Below are 20,534 nucleotides of genomic sequence, written 5' to 3'. Positions count from 1 at the left end.
GTCCGGGGACCGTGTGCCGTTAAGAACGCCTGTAGGATTGCACTCGCGTCTTGCCCGGGAGCGGAAGCACAAACCTACGCGTCCCAGCCCTCCCTTGAGGCCCCGCCCACTCCTTGCCCTAGAGCTTGCTGGGGGCCCTGGAGGGGGAGTGGCCAAGGGCGAGGAGGAGAGAATGCGCATGCGTAACTGGAACTCAGTCATTTAGCCAACTATCAATCTCGCGAGTGTTGAAAGTCGGTGGCGTAGGTAGTAGACCTGGATGCAGGCGAGATAGATGATATCTATCACAGGAAGAAGAGGAGGCGGCCAAGTCACTGCGCGCTCCCGGTCCCTCTTTCGCTTTCCTTTCCTTCTCCCTCAACCCTCCGCCCTACAGTAAATCAGCCCGCCTTCCTGACCTCAGTGACCCGGGTGACCCCGCCCACTCTCGTCGACGTGATTCCCGCCGTGAGGTAAAGCGCTGGTGGAACCCCGAGCCCGGCGGAAGAGAAGGAGGACGAGAGGGGGAGGCTGCTGGGCCTGGCTAGGGCTCGTCGCGGAGCCGCGGCGAAGGGGGCGTTCGGGTGGTCCTCTCGCTCCTCCACCAGCTCATTGCGACGTAGCCTCCCAGGCCTAGGCCTCCTCCTCATCTCTGCCGGGCCCGGCCTCTGGGAGCAGCGGGTGACGCAGAAGGAACATCATGTCGTCCGCGGCCGACCCTCCGCCACCCCCGCCTCCCGAGAGCGCGCCTTCCAAGCCCGCAACCTCGGCCGCCGGCAGCGGGAACAACAACAGCAACAAAGGCGGCCCCGAAGGCGTCGCAGCCCTGGCGGCTGCCTCTGCGGCCAGCGCCGGCGCCGCGGACTCCGAGATGGAGGTGAGAGCGGCTCGTGGCGTGGGGAGACGGCGGGATGGGGAGGAGGAACTGGTTCCCTCGCCTCTGTGTTAGTGATGAGACGCAGAGCCGAACTTCACCCCTGTGCACCCAGACTCGGCCTCGGACCCTGTGGATCCGAAATGATGCTCTCACCCTTGCGCCCTGCGCCTAGCCTGTCCCAGCCGACTCAAATGGATCTCTGGCACTTCACATTTACATTATTTGTCTCTTTGGCGAACCTTGCCAAACCCTCGAACGCTCTTGTTAGACACATGTTCTTGATTACTGAGGCCGAGTGGGATCTACCTTTTTTTTTTTAAGCTAGACTCCCATAATTCCCTCGCCCATCTCTGAATCTCGATTTTAGTTTCCACTAAACTTGGGGGGAGGGCGAGGGAGATTTCCCCTTAGGAAAGGGGGTAGATGGGCGCGGTGGGGAAGGCATTTAAAAGGAGCGCCTCTGAGGACTTGGGCCTCCTTTGCTTCATCCCGGTCCTTGCGGGGGAGGTATCTGTTCCGGGCAGAAACAATGGCGAGAGCTGGATAGCCGAGGGCGCAGTGGGGATAAGCGGGGCGCAGCTGCTCCCTTGGAGGGAGAGGAGGCTCCTCCCAGGCACTGTTCCATGGGGAGGGAACTGACCAAGGCGGCAGCAGCTGTCTTGAACCCCCATCTCATTTGGGGAGGAGTGATGGATGGATGGATGGATGAATGAGTTAGTGAGTCAGGGGCTTTCAGACCAGCGCAATTCGTCTTTGGGGGCCTTGGCGTTTTTTTTTGAAAATTGGTACCTTTCGCTGCCGAGCCTGTCTTCTGGGCTGGGGCTGGCCGGCCAGGGGATGGTGACAGTACTGCGGGGGTGGAAAGATTGGGGAACTGCCAGGCGGGTCTCTTGGGTGTGCTCCAAGGCTTTGCGATGTCTGGGAACAAAGTGATTGCTTGCTCCTTCCAAATTTTATTCTTGGCCTTCAGTCTGTTTTGAGATATTTTATAGTTGCAGCCCAAAGATTTCTGGGAGTTTTCCATCCTTGGACAGATTGAGCGAAGGTAATACTGTTCTAAAAACGAACGTTGCTGCAGGATTAATAAGGAATTGGTAGCGCAGTTTACCATTGAAGCATTTGGCGCAGTAGTTTTATTTGGGCAACAGCGGTCTAATCTAGGGTGAAGTAACATGTTACTAGTTTTTCAAAGAATTTTTAGGTGACGGTGGGTTTTGGTGGATTAGGACATCTGGTGTTCTGTAGTTTTCAGTGACGAGATTTGTTTCAAATTCATATCTGGTGTTACCTGTTTTCTCTTTCTTCAGGTTTTAAATGGTTCTTTTGCATTCCCAGGGTTAACTTGGATTCCTGCTTCGTGGTTTAAGGGGGTTTGAAGTTTGACACTAAAAGCAATTGTATGTAAATATGCAGTTCTCTGCAAATTGCTGTCCTTAGTTGTCCTCAGCTTCTCGAAAGGGGCTGTCATTCAACTGTTGGAATAACAACCAAAGTCTCACAAGAGGTGTTACGGAAACATCAGAAAGCAGAATAATTTAAAGCCTAAACTAAATACTTTGGCTTTCAGTTGCTATTTTTAAGTTAAAGTGGAATTAAAGTTTAACTATGAATATTAATGTTACAACAAGTACCAAATGATGTCAGTGGTATTTTTATTTGCCAGATGGGGAAATTGAGTCTTCTGGTAAGTAGAACCCACATCTGGCTCTGAAGCTGACCCTTTCCTCGAATATCTTGCCCTTTCATATTCTTACAAAAAAGGTGTTTGACGATTTTATTTATTGAAGAATGACTTAGTTATTTTTACCTTCTTAGAATAGGAACATCAGTAATTTTATCAATCTTTTTACTGACTAGTTTTAGTTTTTATTTTTTCCTTCACATTATACTGTGATTTTTCTTTTCTTGGTCTTTTAATTTGGGTTTTTCCAAAATCATTTATTTTCTGACAGAGCCCACTTTCCTAGAAATATTAGCTAGCTTTCCTATGTATTAGGTTAATTTTTTCTTTTTGCTTGGTACTGATGGGTCACAGAAGCAGTCTCATTTTTTGTTTATTATTGTGATCTTTTTGGCAATGTGGATGGGGCCTGTCTTTGTTCATCCTCATTTCTCAGTATTGACTCGACTGATAGGTAGGTACACTGTATACCAATAACTATATGACCTCAAGAGTCCTAAATCCAGACCTTTTTTTTTTTTAATTAAAACTGTGAAAGAAATAATGACTGCTGTTGGAAAGCATATCTTATTTTTTTAGGATGTATTTGACCTTCCATGGTATCCCATTACCATTTTGTGAAGTAGGCTAGGTTGGTGGCTTTGTCATTTTTACTTGTGGAGACCAGAGATTTGTGATGAGCTTAAGGTTACACAGGTTCCTACAGGTCTTAGCAATGAAGTTAGACTTGAATTTGGGTCAGTTGACCTCTTAATTTTAGTGCTATACCAGCCGCATCCCCCCAACTTCTTAATCACAGGTAGTTTTATTACAGTATGTATTGACACACACAGATTAGTACATCATTAATGAAAATTAGACTTTCACCAGCTCTTCTTATGTTCTTTTAATGGATGAGTGGAACTTTGCAGTGTAGTTGTTGCTGTTATTTTGTTGTTTGTGGCGTTTTGAATGTCAGGGTGAATAAATTTGCAAAAATAGCACATTTATTACCAGTTAAGGAATCAGATTGTACTTAAAGGGTATTCACTTTAGGCTGCATGATGAAATTTTTTAATTTTCCAGAAAATGGGAATCACCGTGACTAATGCGGCTTTCCAGGTGTATATTTGTGTAGCAGTACAGTAGATACTGCAATTTTATGATTAAAAGGGAACGTATTTTCTTCACATTTTATACTGTTGAATTTAGCTTCATAATTTTTGATTAGAAAATGAAACACTTGCTGAAAGTAATTTTGTTCTGGGATGATGGAGATAATAATCTTGTGTTTCAGTCTTGGCAATAGCCATGCAGTTTACATATTTGGATTAAATAAGTTGTTATCATCATGGTATTTTTCATCAAGGTTTCCCATCAGGTAGGATGACAGCCATTTAAGTATCTGGGAAATTTGGGACAGGAGTGTATTACTTTGAATGTGTTTTGGGCAGAAATCAGTCTAATAATGGTGTGTTGAGTATTCTTGAAGAACAATCCATGATTTTTCCCTCCTACCAGGAAGTATTTGATGATGCGTCTCCTGGAAAGCAAAAAGAAATCCAAGAACCAGATCCTACCTATGAAGAAAAAATGGTATGTTCTAGGCATATAAAGAGTTTTATATAAGCTTTTATTAGGTGATTAAGTGTACCAAAATTGAAGCACAGATACCCAATTTAAATATGTATAACGTGGAGTACTATAACTTTTGTACCTTACTTGACTTACTTGACTATGTAAACCAAATATAGAAGTATGGCATGAATTCACATATTATGTAAATATGTGGGTTATGCTAACACCCCTTATATTTTAAGATTTAGCATTTGGGAGTGAGGTGAGTTAAAGACCAGAGAAGTAATTATTCAAGGTAATGTTTATTCTGCATGTGTCTGGCATTGTACTCTACTGGTTATAAAGCAAATAATACATGCTCCTTGCCTACAGCCTTCTTATAATATGGATGGGATCTTTACAAAAGAGAATATGAATGTTATACTTGAAAAATACCCAGCTCATGTTTCATATCCTCTTAGGAAACTTTATTTTACCCTGAGTTAACCAGTACCTACAAAGAGCTTTAAATTTAAATTTAGATTCAATAATAATGACTAATAGTGAATGATTATTATGTAGCAGGCCCTGTTCTAAGTGCTTTGTATGGATTAAACTCATTTAATTGTTTTGAAGTCTTAAAAAGTTAAAATAGCAGGTGTAATAATAACACCACTACACAACACAGTATGCTTCTTAAGAGTGGGGACAGTGTGTTCATCTTTCTGTCTTCAACACCCAGAACAATATCTGGCACATAGTACATTTTAACAAATCTTACTTTCCCCTTGTTCTTTGACTTTCTCTTCAATATCAATAAATGTTTCTGAATCTCTTAAATAGCTTCAAAATCCTAAAAGTATGCACATGTGTATATGTATACACACATATAGTGTGCATAATACATATTGCAATATGTAAAGTAGAAATGATGTATTATTCTATATGATTTCTATTACATTTATATATGTGTATATCTGTAACTGTCCTGCTGCCTTCCTTTGCTGTCAAACTTAATCGAAGGAAAAGATATAATTTCCAGCTCTACTTTTCCCATTGGTTCCATTAACGCTTCACAACTTAGATTCTGTCATTAACACTGTACTAGTGATTCTAATGGCCAGTTCTTTGGCTTAATTGTAGTTTGATTTTCCTTGCTGTCACTTGTGTTTGACACCATTGACCACTCCACAGAATTTTTTCTTGCCTTGAGAGACCTTTTTTTCCTTGATGATATCCTATTTACTTGACTAATTCCTTTGTCCTTCTCATTACATCCTGAACATTCGTTCTTGGGCAGTTTGATCCTTGTCACTGGTTTTCATCTGCCATCTCTAAGTGAATACTTCAGATGCCTCCAACCATTGCATTTTCATTTGTTTGTTGGACATTTAAGTCCCTTTGGTACCTCTTATTTAGGAGTGTCCAAAATTGAATTCCTTATCTCTACCCCACACTTACACTTAGGATTATCTCAATGAATGAAACTTTCTCTTAATAAATACCCAAGCTGTTACAGTACCTCATAGTTTTAATAGTCTTGGCAAATTTAACTTCATAAATATTTCTCTTATCTTTTCCTCATCACCCTAGTTCAGTATTCTTCTGTTGCATGAATAATTGTGTTGGCATCTTTATTTGGCTCCTTTCTGATGCTCTGGCTTCTTCCACATCTCTTTGTGTTTTTGCAAAGTATATTTACAACACAAATCTGATTATATAATGGAGGTTTTCATGGTTCTTTACAATGCTTCTTGTCTTCACGGTTCCCTTTATTGTAAATTTTTTCTCACTTCCTACAGATTTTTTAGTCTCCTAGTTTAATTTCCTTTTTCAACATCATGATCTTGAGAAGCAGTTTTCTTCCAAGCAACTTCTTTATCATCTGCTAGATCCTATTCATAGGTAAGTCTTGATATCCACTCTTCATTCTTGAACCCAAGATGCTGAGTACTACTTGAGAAAACTAAAATAATAGTGCTGACTGGTACCGGAATAAGTTTATGGTTTTTACTGTCTTTGGCTTTCAACAATCCCATTTAGCCATTCTAAAACTTTGCCACTCTGATTAAGTGTTCTACTCCTTTTCTGCCACACCCTCATTTTCAGTCTTCCTCCACAAAGAATTGCAGGCCCATCATCAATTTACTTCCTCTCTGTTTCCAAGCATGTATGGCTTCTACTGTCCTGGTCGTTTCCTTCTGTCTCAGAGAAAGAAGCTTTTTCCAAGGCTATTGATTTTAATCTTCCATTTGATTTTATGCTTCATTCCTTTTAGGTTCCTAATCTTATTCTATTGTTTCTGATTTTTAGGAAGCGATTTTTCTCCTTAAACCTTTCTTTTTTAATTGAGGTGTAGTTGATTGACAGTTTTGTGCCAGTCTGTGCTGTACAGCAGAGTGACTCAGTTTTACACATATATGCATTCTTTTTTTAATATTCTTTTCCATTATGGTTTATCCCAGGAGATTGGATGTAGTTCTGTGTGCTAAGAGTAGGACCTTATTGTTTATCCATTCTAAATGTACTAGTTTGCATCTACCAACCCCAAATTCCCAGTCCATCCCTCTTCCTCCCCTCCCCACCATTGGCAACCACAAGTCTGATCTCTATGTCTGTGAATCTGTTTTTATTTTGTAGATAGGTTCATTTTCCTTACCCCTCTTTTAAGATCTCAAGTCATTTTTATCTTAACCTTCTCATTTTTTCAAGCAGCAAGGTCTTTGCCTGTTATTCCCCTCAAACCTTTGCCACAGTTCTACTGAAAGCTTATTCTGTGTGTTCTGAACTTGGTTTTTTGCAACTAGTTTGTAACCAAGAGAGAATTTTGGAAATTATGGAATCTTTTGTAAGGCCCTGGTGAAACTTATATTTAATTCTTTAAGACAGTAGTTCTCAAACTTGACCTTGTAGAAGATAACAGAGAACAGAGATCTTGGATATTTTTGGTCTGATGGATCATGAACCACACTTTGAAAAAATACCACCTTAAGACATCTAGAGCCATTAAAGGTTTTTGAGCATTAGAGAGGTGTGATAAGGTCTAAGAATTGGGGGGACTCCCTCCCTTCTCTGTTGAAACATTACCTCTGTTTGGATTTTCCTGATCTTCCTGGTTAAAATTTCAGTGCTCCTTGCACTTGCCATCACTCTGCTTTATTTTTACTTCTGAGTATTCATCATTTTCTGACAATCTTACATAATTTACCTATTTTCTGTTTTCAATATTGGATTATAATGAAAACTTCCTAAAGAAACAAAACACCTTTTCTGGTAGACACACAGAAGTATTTTTTGAATTGAATAGGTATTTATGAAGAAAATTTTGATTTGAAAATGTTTTTAAAGAAGTGAAGAATACATATTCAGTGATTTGAATACTGTAGAGTACTTTTACTTTAAAATATCTAGACTCTGACCTATCTGAATTTATTTCCAGAGCTTATTTATCTTGATCCAAACATAGCAACAATAATAGTCTTTTTTAAGTAGCAGCATCTTTCTCATTGCATGTTCTTGGCTTTTCTTTTATTATACATGTATTAGGAAATGAAATTGCGCAAAATACATATATGTATATGGATCTCAGTTCAGTACTTTAAAACAGTTTTTTAGTCTTCAGAAACAAACAACTGAAGCTTGTCATCTATAGAACATTACTAAGGAGAAACATGTTGACCTGTTGTTAGTTGTTAGTTGGGCTACATTTGTGGTCCAGTGAAACAGTCACCCTGTGCCTTCCTGATAGCAAATTGGGCTTCAGTTTTACCTTGGTATGATTTAAAAAAATTATGTTTTCCTTTAAAAAAATACATAGTTTTTACAACATTACGATGTTTGAGTATCTCTGGTGTTTGCTAGGTAAAATATTGTTTTGGAATTCATTCTAAAATTGACATTTTAAGCATTTATAGGTAGAGATGTTGAGTTGAGTAACTGGTTTCTCTGTTTATTGAACTCTTGTCTTCTTGTTTCTCCTTTTTTTAACCAAACTGTTAGAGTGTCTGTAAACAGTCTGTTGTCTTAAAGGCTCTAGATTTCCCTTGTTTATTTTTATTTTTTAAAATTTTATGCAGTGTTTCACAGAACTAACCCCCAAGGGTTTTTTTTTTTAAATAATTCTACAGCATTTCTATTTATTGATTGATTGATTGATAGGCTGTGTTGGGTCTTCGTTTCTGTGCGAGGGCTTTCTCTAGTTGCGACGAGCGGGGGCCACTCTTCATCGCGGTGCTCAGGCCTCTCAGTGTCGCGGCCTCTCTTGTTGAGGAGCACAGGCTCCAGACGCGCAGGCTCAGCACTTGTGGCTCACGGGCCTAGCTGCTCTGCGGCATGTGAGATCTTCCCAGACCAGGGATCGAACCTGTGTCCCCTGCACCGGCAGGCAGACTCTCAACTGCTGTGCCACTAGGGAAGCCCCACCCTTGTTTATTTTTATAAAAACTTGATTTCAAGATCTTAAATGTTTTTTGGTTTAAATTCTTCCATTCTCTTTGTGTGATAATAGGGAACATTCAAAGCAGTAGATCTTAGATATGAAAATAAGAAATGGTATTAAGAACTGCATTGGGTTAATGAATATTTCATGAACTTAATAGATGTTTTTCAAGCCTGATAGCCTTTTAAAATTTAAAACAGCCTTAACTGATGAATGACCAATGCATTTTCCCCCTTCTGAATAAATACACTTGTATTGCATAATGTCTTTTGATTTTTTATTTGATATTTTTTCGTCAACTGTATTGAAGTATAATTGACACACAATAGTTTTATATTTGTAATTCAGTGAGTTTTGGCAAACACATGCGGTCATTTAACCACCTTACAGTCATGATGTAGAACAGTTCTGTGATCCCCAAAACTTTTGCTCCTGCCCTCATCCCCTTGCCACTTCAGATCTGCTTTCTACGAAATCACTACTTAGAATTTCATATAAGTTGGATCGTATAGTATGTAGTCTTTTATGTTTGGTTTCTTTCATTTAGTATAATGCTTTTGAAGCTCATCTGTGTTGTTACCCATAGCAGTAGTTTGTTCCTTTTAATTTCTGAGATTGTTGTGTGGAGGCATGTTGAAACCTTGATTTCTGAAGTTGTATTAATATTCTGATAAAATGTGTTTTAAAATTTTTTGCAGCAAACTGACCGGGCAAATAGATTTGAGTATTTATTAAAGCAGACAGAGCTGTTTGCACATTTCATTCAGCCTGCTGCTCAGAAGACTCCAACCTCACCTTTGAAGATGAAACCAGGGCGCCCACGAATAAAAAAGGATGAGAAACAGAACTTGCTGTCAGTTGGCGAGTGAGTAATATTTGATACTTAATAGTTGAAGCAAACTTATTTTTGATAGTCTTCATTAGGAGCATAAAATCACTTTATTAAAAAAGATTGTTTTGGTGCTGTTATTTATTTGGCCTGATTGGCTTGGCAGGATATAGCCATACATGTATAAATAAATAAAAATTTGCATAATGCTTTAGTTTTATATGGACTGAATAGGGAATTCAGATGTATTCCACTCCTTGGAGTGGAAACAAATGCAGAGGTTAAGCGGCCTATTTAACATCACCTAGAAGGAATTAGAATAATCCAGCTTTGAACTTAGATCTGACTTGGGGTGTGCTCTGGTCTCCTAAACCACATACATGCATTGAGGGTATTGCTATTATCTGAAGTCTGTGCTTGTGTGTGGATGTTGTGATGATTTATGCCACAGCAGTTTGTTTAAAATTTTTGTTACATACTTAGTTTTCTTTATATAAATTGAAGTGTCAAGGTGTATGATGACACTGTTAGGTGGTGGTTCAATATGTGTAAAGTAATTCTTACATGTTGAATTTATAAATTTTTTTTAGAATTTGTGCTGGTTGGATAACTAAGATGTTCAGTTTGTAATAATAAATTTAGGGCAGTCTCAGCTCCCTGGAATGGCTATATGTAATTTCCAAAGTGAAAAATGAAATGTGATCAGTAATTAAAATATGCTAGGTTATCTAAAAGAGGAGAGTACAAACTGTTATCAACACTGTTAAATTTACTACATAGTATACAGAAACATGGAGGTATTAGCTCTATCTCAAGGGCATTATCATCAAAAAGCATATTACCTTAATTTTATTTGGGGTATTCTACTCATCTGATATATCTTTTTTGCTAATCCATTGTTTGTAACCAAAGTGCTTTTGTTTTAATACGTATGAAACTTCATGAGAACTTTGCAATTCAGATGTATTTAAATTTTTCAGACTTGAAGTTTGCAGCTGTTTAAATAGCCTCAGTCTCGTGCTCTGGAAATGCAGACTGCTGTAATGGATATTGTTATGGGGTCATCAGTATGATGGCATGAGAAGAAACACTTCTATTAAGAGCCTGTAAGATAAAGATACCATGTAGTAAATAGATAAAAAATTGTTCAGCTTTGATCTTATTAGTGTTGGTGAAGAAAAGGAGTCTTGGTTAATAGATTTCTTTTCTACCCATCAAACCATCTTAAATGGAAAATTAGCTTAAGTGAAGTAATTAGGGTAATGGTACTGTCCTGTCCTTCAGTAAAAGTAGATATATGCTTTTTTTCCCCTTTCCATCATCCAGTTAACAATCAACGATGCCTCAATTTGAAGTAATAAAGCATATTCCAGCTTTTATCTTCAGTTTTAACAACCATAATAATTATCTTGATAATATATTGTGAAGGAGATTTTATAAAGAAAAAAACGAAGTTAAAATTCTCAGTTTATGGAGAATAACTTGGGGTTGGGGGGGTGGGTAGATCTTTGCACTAGGTTTCATAGGGTTGGAATGCAGAGAAGCACAAGAAATAACACTTTTCACTAAGACCTTCTGATTAGAAGCACATAAAACAAACAAAAACATCCTTGCGTTTTTATTGCCTTGGCCTGTATTTCTGAGGAATATTTCTCTGTCTGGGAAGGCTGATTATCCTCTCCCATCAAGCATGTAGTTTTGGTAGAAATAAGCAGTAAGTTAGATTTAGAGGTCACAAGAGTGGAATAATCTACTGTTTTCTAATTTAAATGAAAATATTTGTTGAAAATATGAAGGTATAATTGGAAACTTGAGAATTGGGGAGTAAATAGTTTTACTTACCTGAGTCCTTTAGAGATTAAGACATCTGGCAATATTATAACTACAGAAAATTAGTTATTAAGAGGAAGTCTCTGATTCTCTTGGGATGTAGAATCTGGGCAAGTGTATTTAAAATGCTTTGAGTAATTCTGATGAATCTAGTTAAAAGAGTCATTGCTTAAGCCCAAAGTCTCTATTCTGCATATTCTGCAGCTTTTGGTGAAAGCTGTAGTTTTAAAAATGTGACTTCTGGTACTATTTGAGGTCGGGGGGCAAAATACTTAACTTTAAAATGCAAATTATGAGGTTTTTCTGACTGCATATTTCCTTGAAATTAGATTATCACATTTATGTTTATCAGGTTCTGGTTAACCTAAGGTATTACTCTATTTTAAAAACTGTATGTATATCTTAGAAAGCCATGTAAAACATTTCAGGTTTAAATTTACTAATGATTTCTACTGTTTACTTTTTTGTCTTAATTTACATCCCTGTTAAGAGATTATTGTGTAATCTTGGTCAGCCTCTTGACTATTATGTTGAAATAGTAGCTGGTAGTCAAAATTAAAGCCAAAACTCAAATCACTTGATTTTATTTTAAACTTGACAGCTATCGGCACCGAAGAACAGAGCAAGAGGAGGATGAAGAATTATTAACAGAAAGCTCCAAAGCAACCAATGTTTGCACTCGATTTGAAGACTCTCCATCATGTACGTTACACATATTTAATTACTTGATCTCTGAAACATCCCCTTGTGAGATATCCTTTGGTTAATGTTCTGGATTTTTCTTGGCTGTAATTTATAAATGGAATTTTTAGTGATCTTTTGAAATTTATTGATAATGAAATGAACTTCAGATATTTTTTGGATGGAAGGCATAGTATATTTGTACAATAGTGGTGCTGTATTTCAAAGGGTCATAAAACGCCATTGTGCTTGTTGTGGCCTGAATGTATATGTAAAACTGGGAATGAAGTTTGCCTTATATTTGCCGCAGATAAGAAGACTAATGTGTAAAAAAGGGCACTTCATAAAGACTGTTTTTACTCATCTTCTGATTTTCTATCTGTTATAAATTTTTTTCCAAAATGTACTTGTTGTTAAAGGTTTTCCAAGAGAAAACATGGTTAACAAGGTTTAGGTTTTACCCATATATGATCTTGGTTGTCTGGTGGCACGGTTGTCTTCACTGAAGCCCAGCGTTTTTTCCCTGACCTCCTTTCTCTGTCTCACTTGATGACAAGTTTGTATGATCATAGTGGTTGTGAGCAAAAAAAAATTTATAATAGTCAATATAGGATGTATAGTTTGGATTTGTTATCTTAATAATTAGCAAACTGAACTTCGGGGAAGATAGGATTTGGTTAGAAATTCAGCAGGCTGGTTAAAGCGTGTACCTCCAGATTTTTTTTTTTTTGCTACACAGTACGCAGTTTCCATTTCTTTTCATGAAGCTAGAGGCCAGAACCAGATTTACCAGGAGAAAGGAAATTTGAATGATTTGTTATCTCTTTCTCACATTCCTACATTGTAACTAGTTTTCCCAGTATTGATGAACTTTTCATCTCAAAGCAGTGTTTTTCAAAAGGGATGGAGTACAGAATACATAGTTTTTTTAAAAAGTTGGGTTATTTATGATCCATATACTTAGTAATTATTATGGGGTGGGAAATATGTAATAAACCCTGAAAGAGATACAGTTCCTTTTTGTAGGACCCCATGGAAAAGTAAAAAAAAGTAAATTAGGGAAGGGTAAAGGAAAAACAATCTCTTCTAATTCCTATTTCCCCTTTGTTAGGACAAAAACAAAGTCCCCAGAGGTCATCAGGGAAGGTGAAAACGTTTGGTTAGAAACACTTGTAGTAACATTGAAAAAGGAAATAGAGAGGCCAAAGAGTCTCTAGGACCAGTATATGGGTAACATAGGAACTGAGTGATTGAGGTACTCTGATGCCACCTGTCATGGTTCCTGTACTCGGTTGTCTTCCATATCCGTCATCTCCACTCCAGACCACCGCCACTACCTCCACTGATTTGAAACTTGCAAAATTCCCATTCTTAAGACCTAGTAAAGAAAGTACAGTCAGAATAAACATGTATAGGCCCAAGTTAAACCTCTGAGTATCAGATGGAGGGGGAGCTTCCCACCTGTTTTTATTGTCTTTAAAATGTGCATGTCGTTTTTCTTTTGTTCTTAGATGTAAAATGGGGTAAACTGAGAGATTATCAGGTCCGAGGATTAAATTGGCTCATTTCTTTGTATGAGAACGGCATCAATGGTATCCTAGCAGATGAAATGGTATGTGTTTGATAGCTTTGTACAAGTCCACATTTTATAATTTAAAACCTTATACATCATTAGATTTATAAAAGTTAAGGCTTGCAGCATATAGTTTATTGATTATACTCTAGAACTGTTAGCAAACTAACCCTCTGTCAAACTGATAAAAGCTCACTTTAGTTGCGTAAGTGGGATCTTACATCTGTACTTCAGCTGTGAGGAATTATTATCTATGAAAGTATAATAAATTTAAAAATAATACATTTTGAGAAACATGCCTTTGGTTGACTTTTACAATGTAATGATTTGGCCATCTCCCTTGAATTCTACAAAACACAGGTGGTGGGGTCAATTGAATGTCATCGAGAAATATTTTATCCATGATAGTAGCTTGTACAGTTCTGTCCCGTAAAACATTATATCTTGTTTACTATTTACTAGTTACGTAGTGAATGTTTTATGTTTCCCTGTAGCTATAGTGCCAAGACAATTGCTTAGAGAAAGTATGGAATCAAAAGAAATAGGTGTCAATTCTAGCTCTGCTAGGTGACCTTGGAAAGTCACTTAAATATCTGGGCCTTACGGAGATGGTAATATTACATCCTTCAAAGGCTTGTGAAGGTTAAATGACGTAACACTTGTAAACTTGACACATACCAAGTTTTTGCCATTTGTTAGCTGTACACATAGCTTTTCTTTTAAATGTTTCCGTATATGTCGGGAAGGATGAATATAGAAGTCTGTTTTGTTTTTGTATTTCATTGCTTTGTGTTTATTTTTCTTTCAGGGCCTGGGAAAGACTCTTCAAACAATTTCTCTTCTTGGGTACATGAAACACTATAGAAACATTCCTGGTCCTCATATGGTTTTGGTTCCTAAGTCTACATTACACAACTGGATGAGTGAATTCAAGAGATGGGTACCAACACTTAGGTCTGTTTGTTTAATAGGAGATAAAGAACAAAGAGTAAGTTTCTCATATTTCATTACATTTTTGATATTAAAAGAATTTGAATTTAGGTTTTGTGGGAGGGGAATAATTAGAGGAGGGATAAAAGGAGAGAAAAAGGTCCAATAATAAGCTTGGTCTTCACAAATATTAGTAATTTATAAGTGGAATATTTTTTTGATGGTTAAGATTTATACTATGAAAATGGAGTTGTAGACTGTAAAAAGCTATAAGAATATAGTTGTTTTCTCCTGCTTTCTGGGGGTAGTTACAAAATCAAAGGCTGTGTCTCATTCTAGCAGCATTTTCTTTTTTTTTTTTTTTTTGCCGTACGCGGGCCTCTCACTGTTGTGGCCTCTCCCGTTGCGGAGCACAGGCTCCGGACGCGCAGGCTCAGCGGCCATGGCTCACGGGCCTAGCGCTCCGCGGCATGTGGGATCTTCCTGGACCAGGGCACGAACCTGTGTCCCCTGCATCCGCAGGCGGACTCTCAACCACTGCGCCACCAGGGAAGCCCCATTTTCTTATTTTTAAAAGAAGTTTTGAGTGTGTGAGGTGGTTAGAAATTTAAGGAGCCAGGTTTTTAGATTGATGTATATAATGGTAATAGTCATGGAATAGTAATTTGTAATAGTAAATAATAATGTAAATAGTAACGTAATGAGTCGGTATGATAACTATCGAAATCAGTTAAAATATTGATAAGTTGGCACATCCTTTTTGGAAGAAGATATGGAAATAATGACACTATTAAGAGTATAAAATTCAGATTAAAAAATGTACTCATACTGCATTGAAGGACTATGTACCTAATTTGTTTTCCCTTTATTCAGATATCAGTGATGACTCTAGATTTCTTTTCTCCCTTTTTGTATTCTAAGTTACAAAATTGCTTATTATGCTTTGAAGCCCAATTGTTTAACCAGTCTTTAGTTTCCTCACCTGTAAAATGAGAAAATTAATAGCAGTGTCTTAATAGATCTATAAACATAAAAGGAATGAAAGTGCTTACTGCAAACTAGCCTTTACTCCTTATCTATCTTTATGTCAGAAAACTCTCTATCCTTTTCTAAACCTATGTGCTAAGAATTTCAGCACCTAGTGGAATCGAGGAAAGAAGACATTTTAATAGTTAGTCTGTTGACTTTTGTACCGAAGAATTTTGTCAGTTTGTTTTTACTAAATGGCTCTGACATGATTACTTCATGGTTAATGAAGTTACTTTGAGCTGGTTCTAGCTGCTTGCGTACTATAGATGACTCTTCTTTTTACTCTTCCCACCCCCTTTTACATAGTAGATTACCTCCTTGTCATCAGTAAATTTAATGTATAGTTTATTTCTGCATGGTGTAAATTTTTTCTTTTGCTACACAGGCTGCTTTTGTCAGAGACGTTTTATTACCAGGAGAATGGGATGTATGTGTAACATCTTATGAAATGCTTATTAAAGAGAAGTCTGTTTTCAAGAAATTTAATTGGAGGTACTTAGTTATAGATGAAGCTCACAGGATCAAAAATGAAAAATCGAAGGTAATTTGATATTTAGATGTGCAAATCATTTGTACCTTAGTTTAGAATTCGATCGATGTACAGAATATTCATCCTAATGATGAATTTGTTTCTTTCAGTTGTCAGAAATAGTGAGGGAATTCAAGACTACAAATCGACTATTATTAACTGGAACACCTCTTCAAAACAACCTGCATGAACTTTGGTCACTTCTTAATTTTTTGTTGCCAGATGTCTTTAATTCAGCTGATGTAAGTATTTCTTATTATTTTCTAGTTGGAATAATGTTTTTTAATACTATACATTTTTGTAATAGAATTGGCCTGCTTCAGAAATCAAACAAATGGGGCTTCCCTGGTGGTGCAGTGGTTGAGAGTCCACCTGCCGATGCAGGGGACACGGGTTCGTGCCCTGGTCCGGGAAGATCCCACATGCCGCTGAGCGGCTGGGCCTGTGAGCCATAGCCGCTGAGCCTGCGTGTCCGGAGCTCCACAACGGGAGAGGCCACAACAGTGAGAGGCCTGTGTATCGCAAAACAAACAAACAAACAAATGAACTCATAGAAAAAGAGATCAGATTTGTGGTTACCAGAGGCAGAGGGAGGGGGGGAATTGGATGAAGCCAGTCAAAAGGCACAAAGTTTATTGTACTTATTTATCTTCCACTTATAAATAAGTAACAGAGATGTAATGTACAGCGTGATAAACGTAGTTAACACTGCTGTATGTTATACATGAAAGTTGTTGAGAGTAAACAACAACTAAGAGTAATTAATAGTAATAAATCCTAAGAGTTTTCATTACAAGGAAAAATATTTTTTCTGTTTCTTTGGTTTTGTACATATATGAGATGATGGATGTTCTGTAAACATTGTGATAATCATTTCATGATGTGTGTAAGTCAAATCATTGTGCTGTACACCTTAAACTTATCCAGAGCTGTGTGTCAGTTTATCTCAATAAAACCAGAAGAATAAAAAAAAAGAATTGGCCTTCCTTTCAGTCTACTTGAGATAATCATTACTTTTTCACACCTTTAGGTAGTTAGCCTCGTGTGACCTACTAAGTTTTGTATGCATTCTGAGAATTTACTTTTGTGCCTTTTGATTTTAGTCTTATTTTAGAAATCATGGTTTGTTCTCTCTGGAATGTCATAGAGTCACATTCTTATTTGGTGGTCCTGTTGGCCTGACATTGTTTCAGTGGCTCTAGGTGGACTGCTTATGTTTTTAAGGTAGTGCTCAGGGTGTTCCCCCAAGTGAATTTGCGTACTTCATGTTGCCTGTGTTTTAAGTCCCCAGGATGCCCTCTCCCCAAGATGGCCTTCAAGTTTGGTGAAATATGTCTAACCATTCTTTCTTACGGTCTAGCAAACATAGAACCTAATCCTCACCTTTGATAGATTATTTGCAGTGATGGAAATGGTTAATTAACTATTTGAACTGTTGGTTGTACTTAGGAACATAATGTACATTATGTCGAGAGTCTGTGCTTATTAGTAATTTCATTTTTTTGTTGGACTAGAATTCATTTTTGACCCTTTGTTCCCATTGCTGGAGTGTGTGTGGCTTTGAGGAGCTTATTCAAATAAGTTCCAAAAAGGTGTTAATTTTGGTTTGTTGTGTTAAGTAAGGATCATTTTAAGAGTAGAGAAAATTGTGTTCTTGAAAGACATTTAGTCAGTGTCATCAAGCTACTTTAGTTCTGCTTTATGTATTTTGATTTTGTTTTTTTTTCAGATAATTTTTTTCCTACCACATTGACACTTCCATTTGTTTAATAATCTCTGCTAAAGCTTTGTTTTAGTTAACACAGTGAACTCTAAGATTATGTTTACTAACAAAGCAAATACAGTTGACCCTGAACAATACAAGTTTGAACTGGGCGGGTCCACATTTTTTTTTTTCAGTAGTAAATACTATAGTTCTGCATGATCCACAGTGGGAGGGCTGACTATAAGTTACATGTGGATTTTCAGCTGCATGGAGTATTGGTGCTCCTAACCTCTGCATTGTTCAAGGGTCAGCTGTATATAATAAATATGCTAAAGAGGTAAGGATAGGGAAACTGTCGTTGTTCAAATCCTACCTAAATACTAATGAAATGCTGATAATCTCAATTTCACTTTTAGTAAGTTTAATGAAAATTGACATTGCTCTAGAAAGCTTGTGTTTGAGTAGTCTGAATGGTCTTTGAGAACAAACCGTGAAGTGGTTTTAGTTTTTAAGGTTTTCTGAAACTGAAGAAGGATATTTTTTCAAGGATATTGATTTTCTAATTCTGTAAAACTTGGTTTCTAACAATTTTCTTTTCACTATGAAACTTGGCATCTGGATGTTTTTGAGAAAAATGTTAAGGAAATTATGATTCTCAAACTAGTTCTAAAATTAATTGCTAACAAAGCGCATATGAAAAATAAAGAATTGAACTAAATGATATTTGTGGTTCACAACTCAAACATTAAATTAATTTTAGAAATTATTATATGCTATATAACTAGCATAACAGGGTATTTGTAGTTAATATTATCTCTGATCTTAACGTATTTTTTATTTGTTAATCTAGGACTTTGATTCCTGGTTTGATACAAACAATTGCCTTGGGGATCAAAAGCTAGTTGAGAGGCTTCATATGGTAAGTATTTTGGAGTAGGGTTAGAAAGCATATTTCCAGTGGGAAAAATGCTACAGATTTAAATTAGTGCATTATTTTTCTTTAACAGAAAGCACAGTGGCTTTAGCATCAGATCTGTTTGAATCCTGCCCACTTAACTGCTTAATCTTATGATGGGAGGAGGGGTAATATAGGCAGTTTTAGCCTTAGAACGAACCTAGGGTGGAATACTAACTTTATGAAGGAAAAAAGTAATCCCTTAGGGTTAAAAAAGTACAGTGGGGGAAAGAAGAGTTGCATAAGGACTTAATATAGATAAGTTTTGGAAGCTTAGTTCCATTTACATTCCGTAGGAGAATCTAACAGATTTTGTTCTAAAAGGCCAAAGGTCCATCTGTTGTTCTTAAATCCAGTGACTGTGTGTAAGCAGTTGCTAATAGCTCAGTGCGAGAAGAGTTGATATGTTTTTGCCGTGAAGTATGGCTTCGTTTCTTCCTGTGGAGATTCACAAGTGAAAGTTGGTAGGAAGATAGAAATTTCTCTGATAGACCACAAATTGTGATACCCTGGCCTGCAGGGTAAATCATGTAAGCATGACATAGAAGGTCTTTCATGACCTAACTTAGGGTTCCTCAACTTTTGTTGACATTCTGGTATAAATAATTTTTTGGAGGGCGAGGAAGGGTGGCTTTCTTGTTTGACAGCATCCCCAGGGCTTCTGTGCTCTAGATGCCAGAGTATATGCCCTCATTTGTGATAATGAAAAATGTTTCTAGGCATTATAAACATGTCTTGCAGGGCAACATTGCCCCTCCTCCAAAACGTTAACCCTTTCGAGTATTTTCCAACTTCTGTTTCACTTCTTATATCAAGCTTTAATTTGCTAGAGTTGCTGGCTCCATTGTCAGTTTTCTGTAAACATTGTGCTAATTTCAGTCTCTCTGCTTACCTTTTTTGCCACATCTAGTATCCCCTTTCCTGCCCTCTTACTGATAACACCTAGGCCAAGACTCAGTGGTGATGTCACTTTCTCCATGAATACCCAGGCTGAGGCCAGCCTAGAGACTCCTTCTGTACATTCTATCTTTACTAATCTTGACATTCTAAGTTATAGGACTTTGCGCAGGGTACTGAAATGACTTATTTACACATGTTTTCCCTGCTGCATTGTAAACACAAAGGCAGAGTATGTCTTAACATTTGTTCTTGTATCCCTAGCACAATGCCTGGCTCAAAGTGGATATTTGATTAAGGGGAAAAAATTAAAAATTTTATGAATGTTCCGATATTTCTTTCTACATAAATTAATTTTTAAGATACTTTAAAATTCTATGTACTGAAATTTTATTTTGTTAAACATTTGAAGATGATGATCTAGACACCTTTGTTTCAATTTAGATGGCATTCAAGCATGTAAGCACTTAGATTTATCTGTTTGAAGGACTGTGGAGTATATATGTAGGCTTTGCTTTAATAAATAGAGGGGTACATGTAGGTAAAGCATAAGAAAATCCACACAACAGAATACCAGTTTTGGCATTTGTTTGTTTGTATGAAGATACTTACCAAATCAGGGGGAAAAGGTCTGGTGGCTACCATTCTGCTCTGTCCTGAAAATCCCACCATAGCTCCTGTGATCTCATAATGAAAGAGTATATTCACAATCACATGGGTGTACTTAGGAATGAGATAATTCTTGTCGTATGAGTTTTCTATTGTTGCAACACCCCCCAGCACCCCCAAAAACCCGCACCAAAACCTAAATTGTATGTGTTTTAATAATTCCAGAAGTTATGAGTTGGCTGAGAGGGCTTTTTGCTGGTTTTACCTGTGCTTACCCAGCTGCATATACCTGGACGGTTCTGGAAGAGGGCCAGTGGGGCTGAAGGTCCTTGCTCATGTGTCTGGCAGTTGGTGCTAGCTTCCGGCTAGGGCCGCACTAGCTTCCTTACGTGATGGCATTAGAGTACTGTTGCTTATTATTTTTCTCACCAATTTTTAATTTGTTTTGTGGTGATT

The 20,534-nt window shown here is 37.5% G+C and overlaps 1 protein-coding gene across 2 annotated transcripts in view; it reads left to right on the top strand.

Annotated features, from left to right (window-relative positions):
- Nucleotides 1-291: 291 nt before the first annotated feature.
- SMARCA5 (SNF2 related chromatin remodeling ATPase 5) overlaps nt 292-20,534 on the top strand; it is a 46,967-nt gene continuing 26,724 nt past the window's right edge. For both annotated transcript variants that reach the window (XM_082837830.1, XM_082837829.1), the window contains exons 1-9: nt 292-856; nt 4,038-4,112; nt 9,210-9,376; nt 11,772-11,872; nt 13,363-13,463; nt 14,233-14,412; nt 15,769-15,924; nt 16,023-16,154; nt 18,468-18,536. In XM_082837830.1, coding sequence (XP_082693956.1) covers nt 680-856; nt 4,038-4,112; nt 9,210-9,376; nt 11,772-11,872; nt 13,363-13,463; nt 14,233-14,412; nt 15,769-15,924; nt 16,023-16,154; nt 18,468-18,536 — 1,158 coding nt within the window. In that variant the 5' untranslated portion in view covers nt 292-679. The remainder of the gene's footprint in view (nt 857-4,037; nt 4,113-9,209; nt 9,377-11,771; nt 11,873-13,362; nt 13,464-14,232; nt 14,413-15,768; nt 15,925-16,022; nt 16,155-18,467; nt 18,537-20,534) is intronic.

This window comes from Leucopleurus acutus, assembly GCF_964270905.1.
Source record: "Leucopleurus acutus genome assembly, chromosome: 4".
NCBI classification, from domain to species: Eukaryota; Metazoa; Chordata; class Mammalia; order Artiodactyla; family Delphinidae; genus Leucopleurus; species Leucopleurus acutus.
This window is presented reverse-complemented; position numbering and strand designations above follow the sequence as displayed.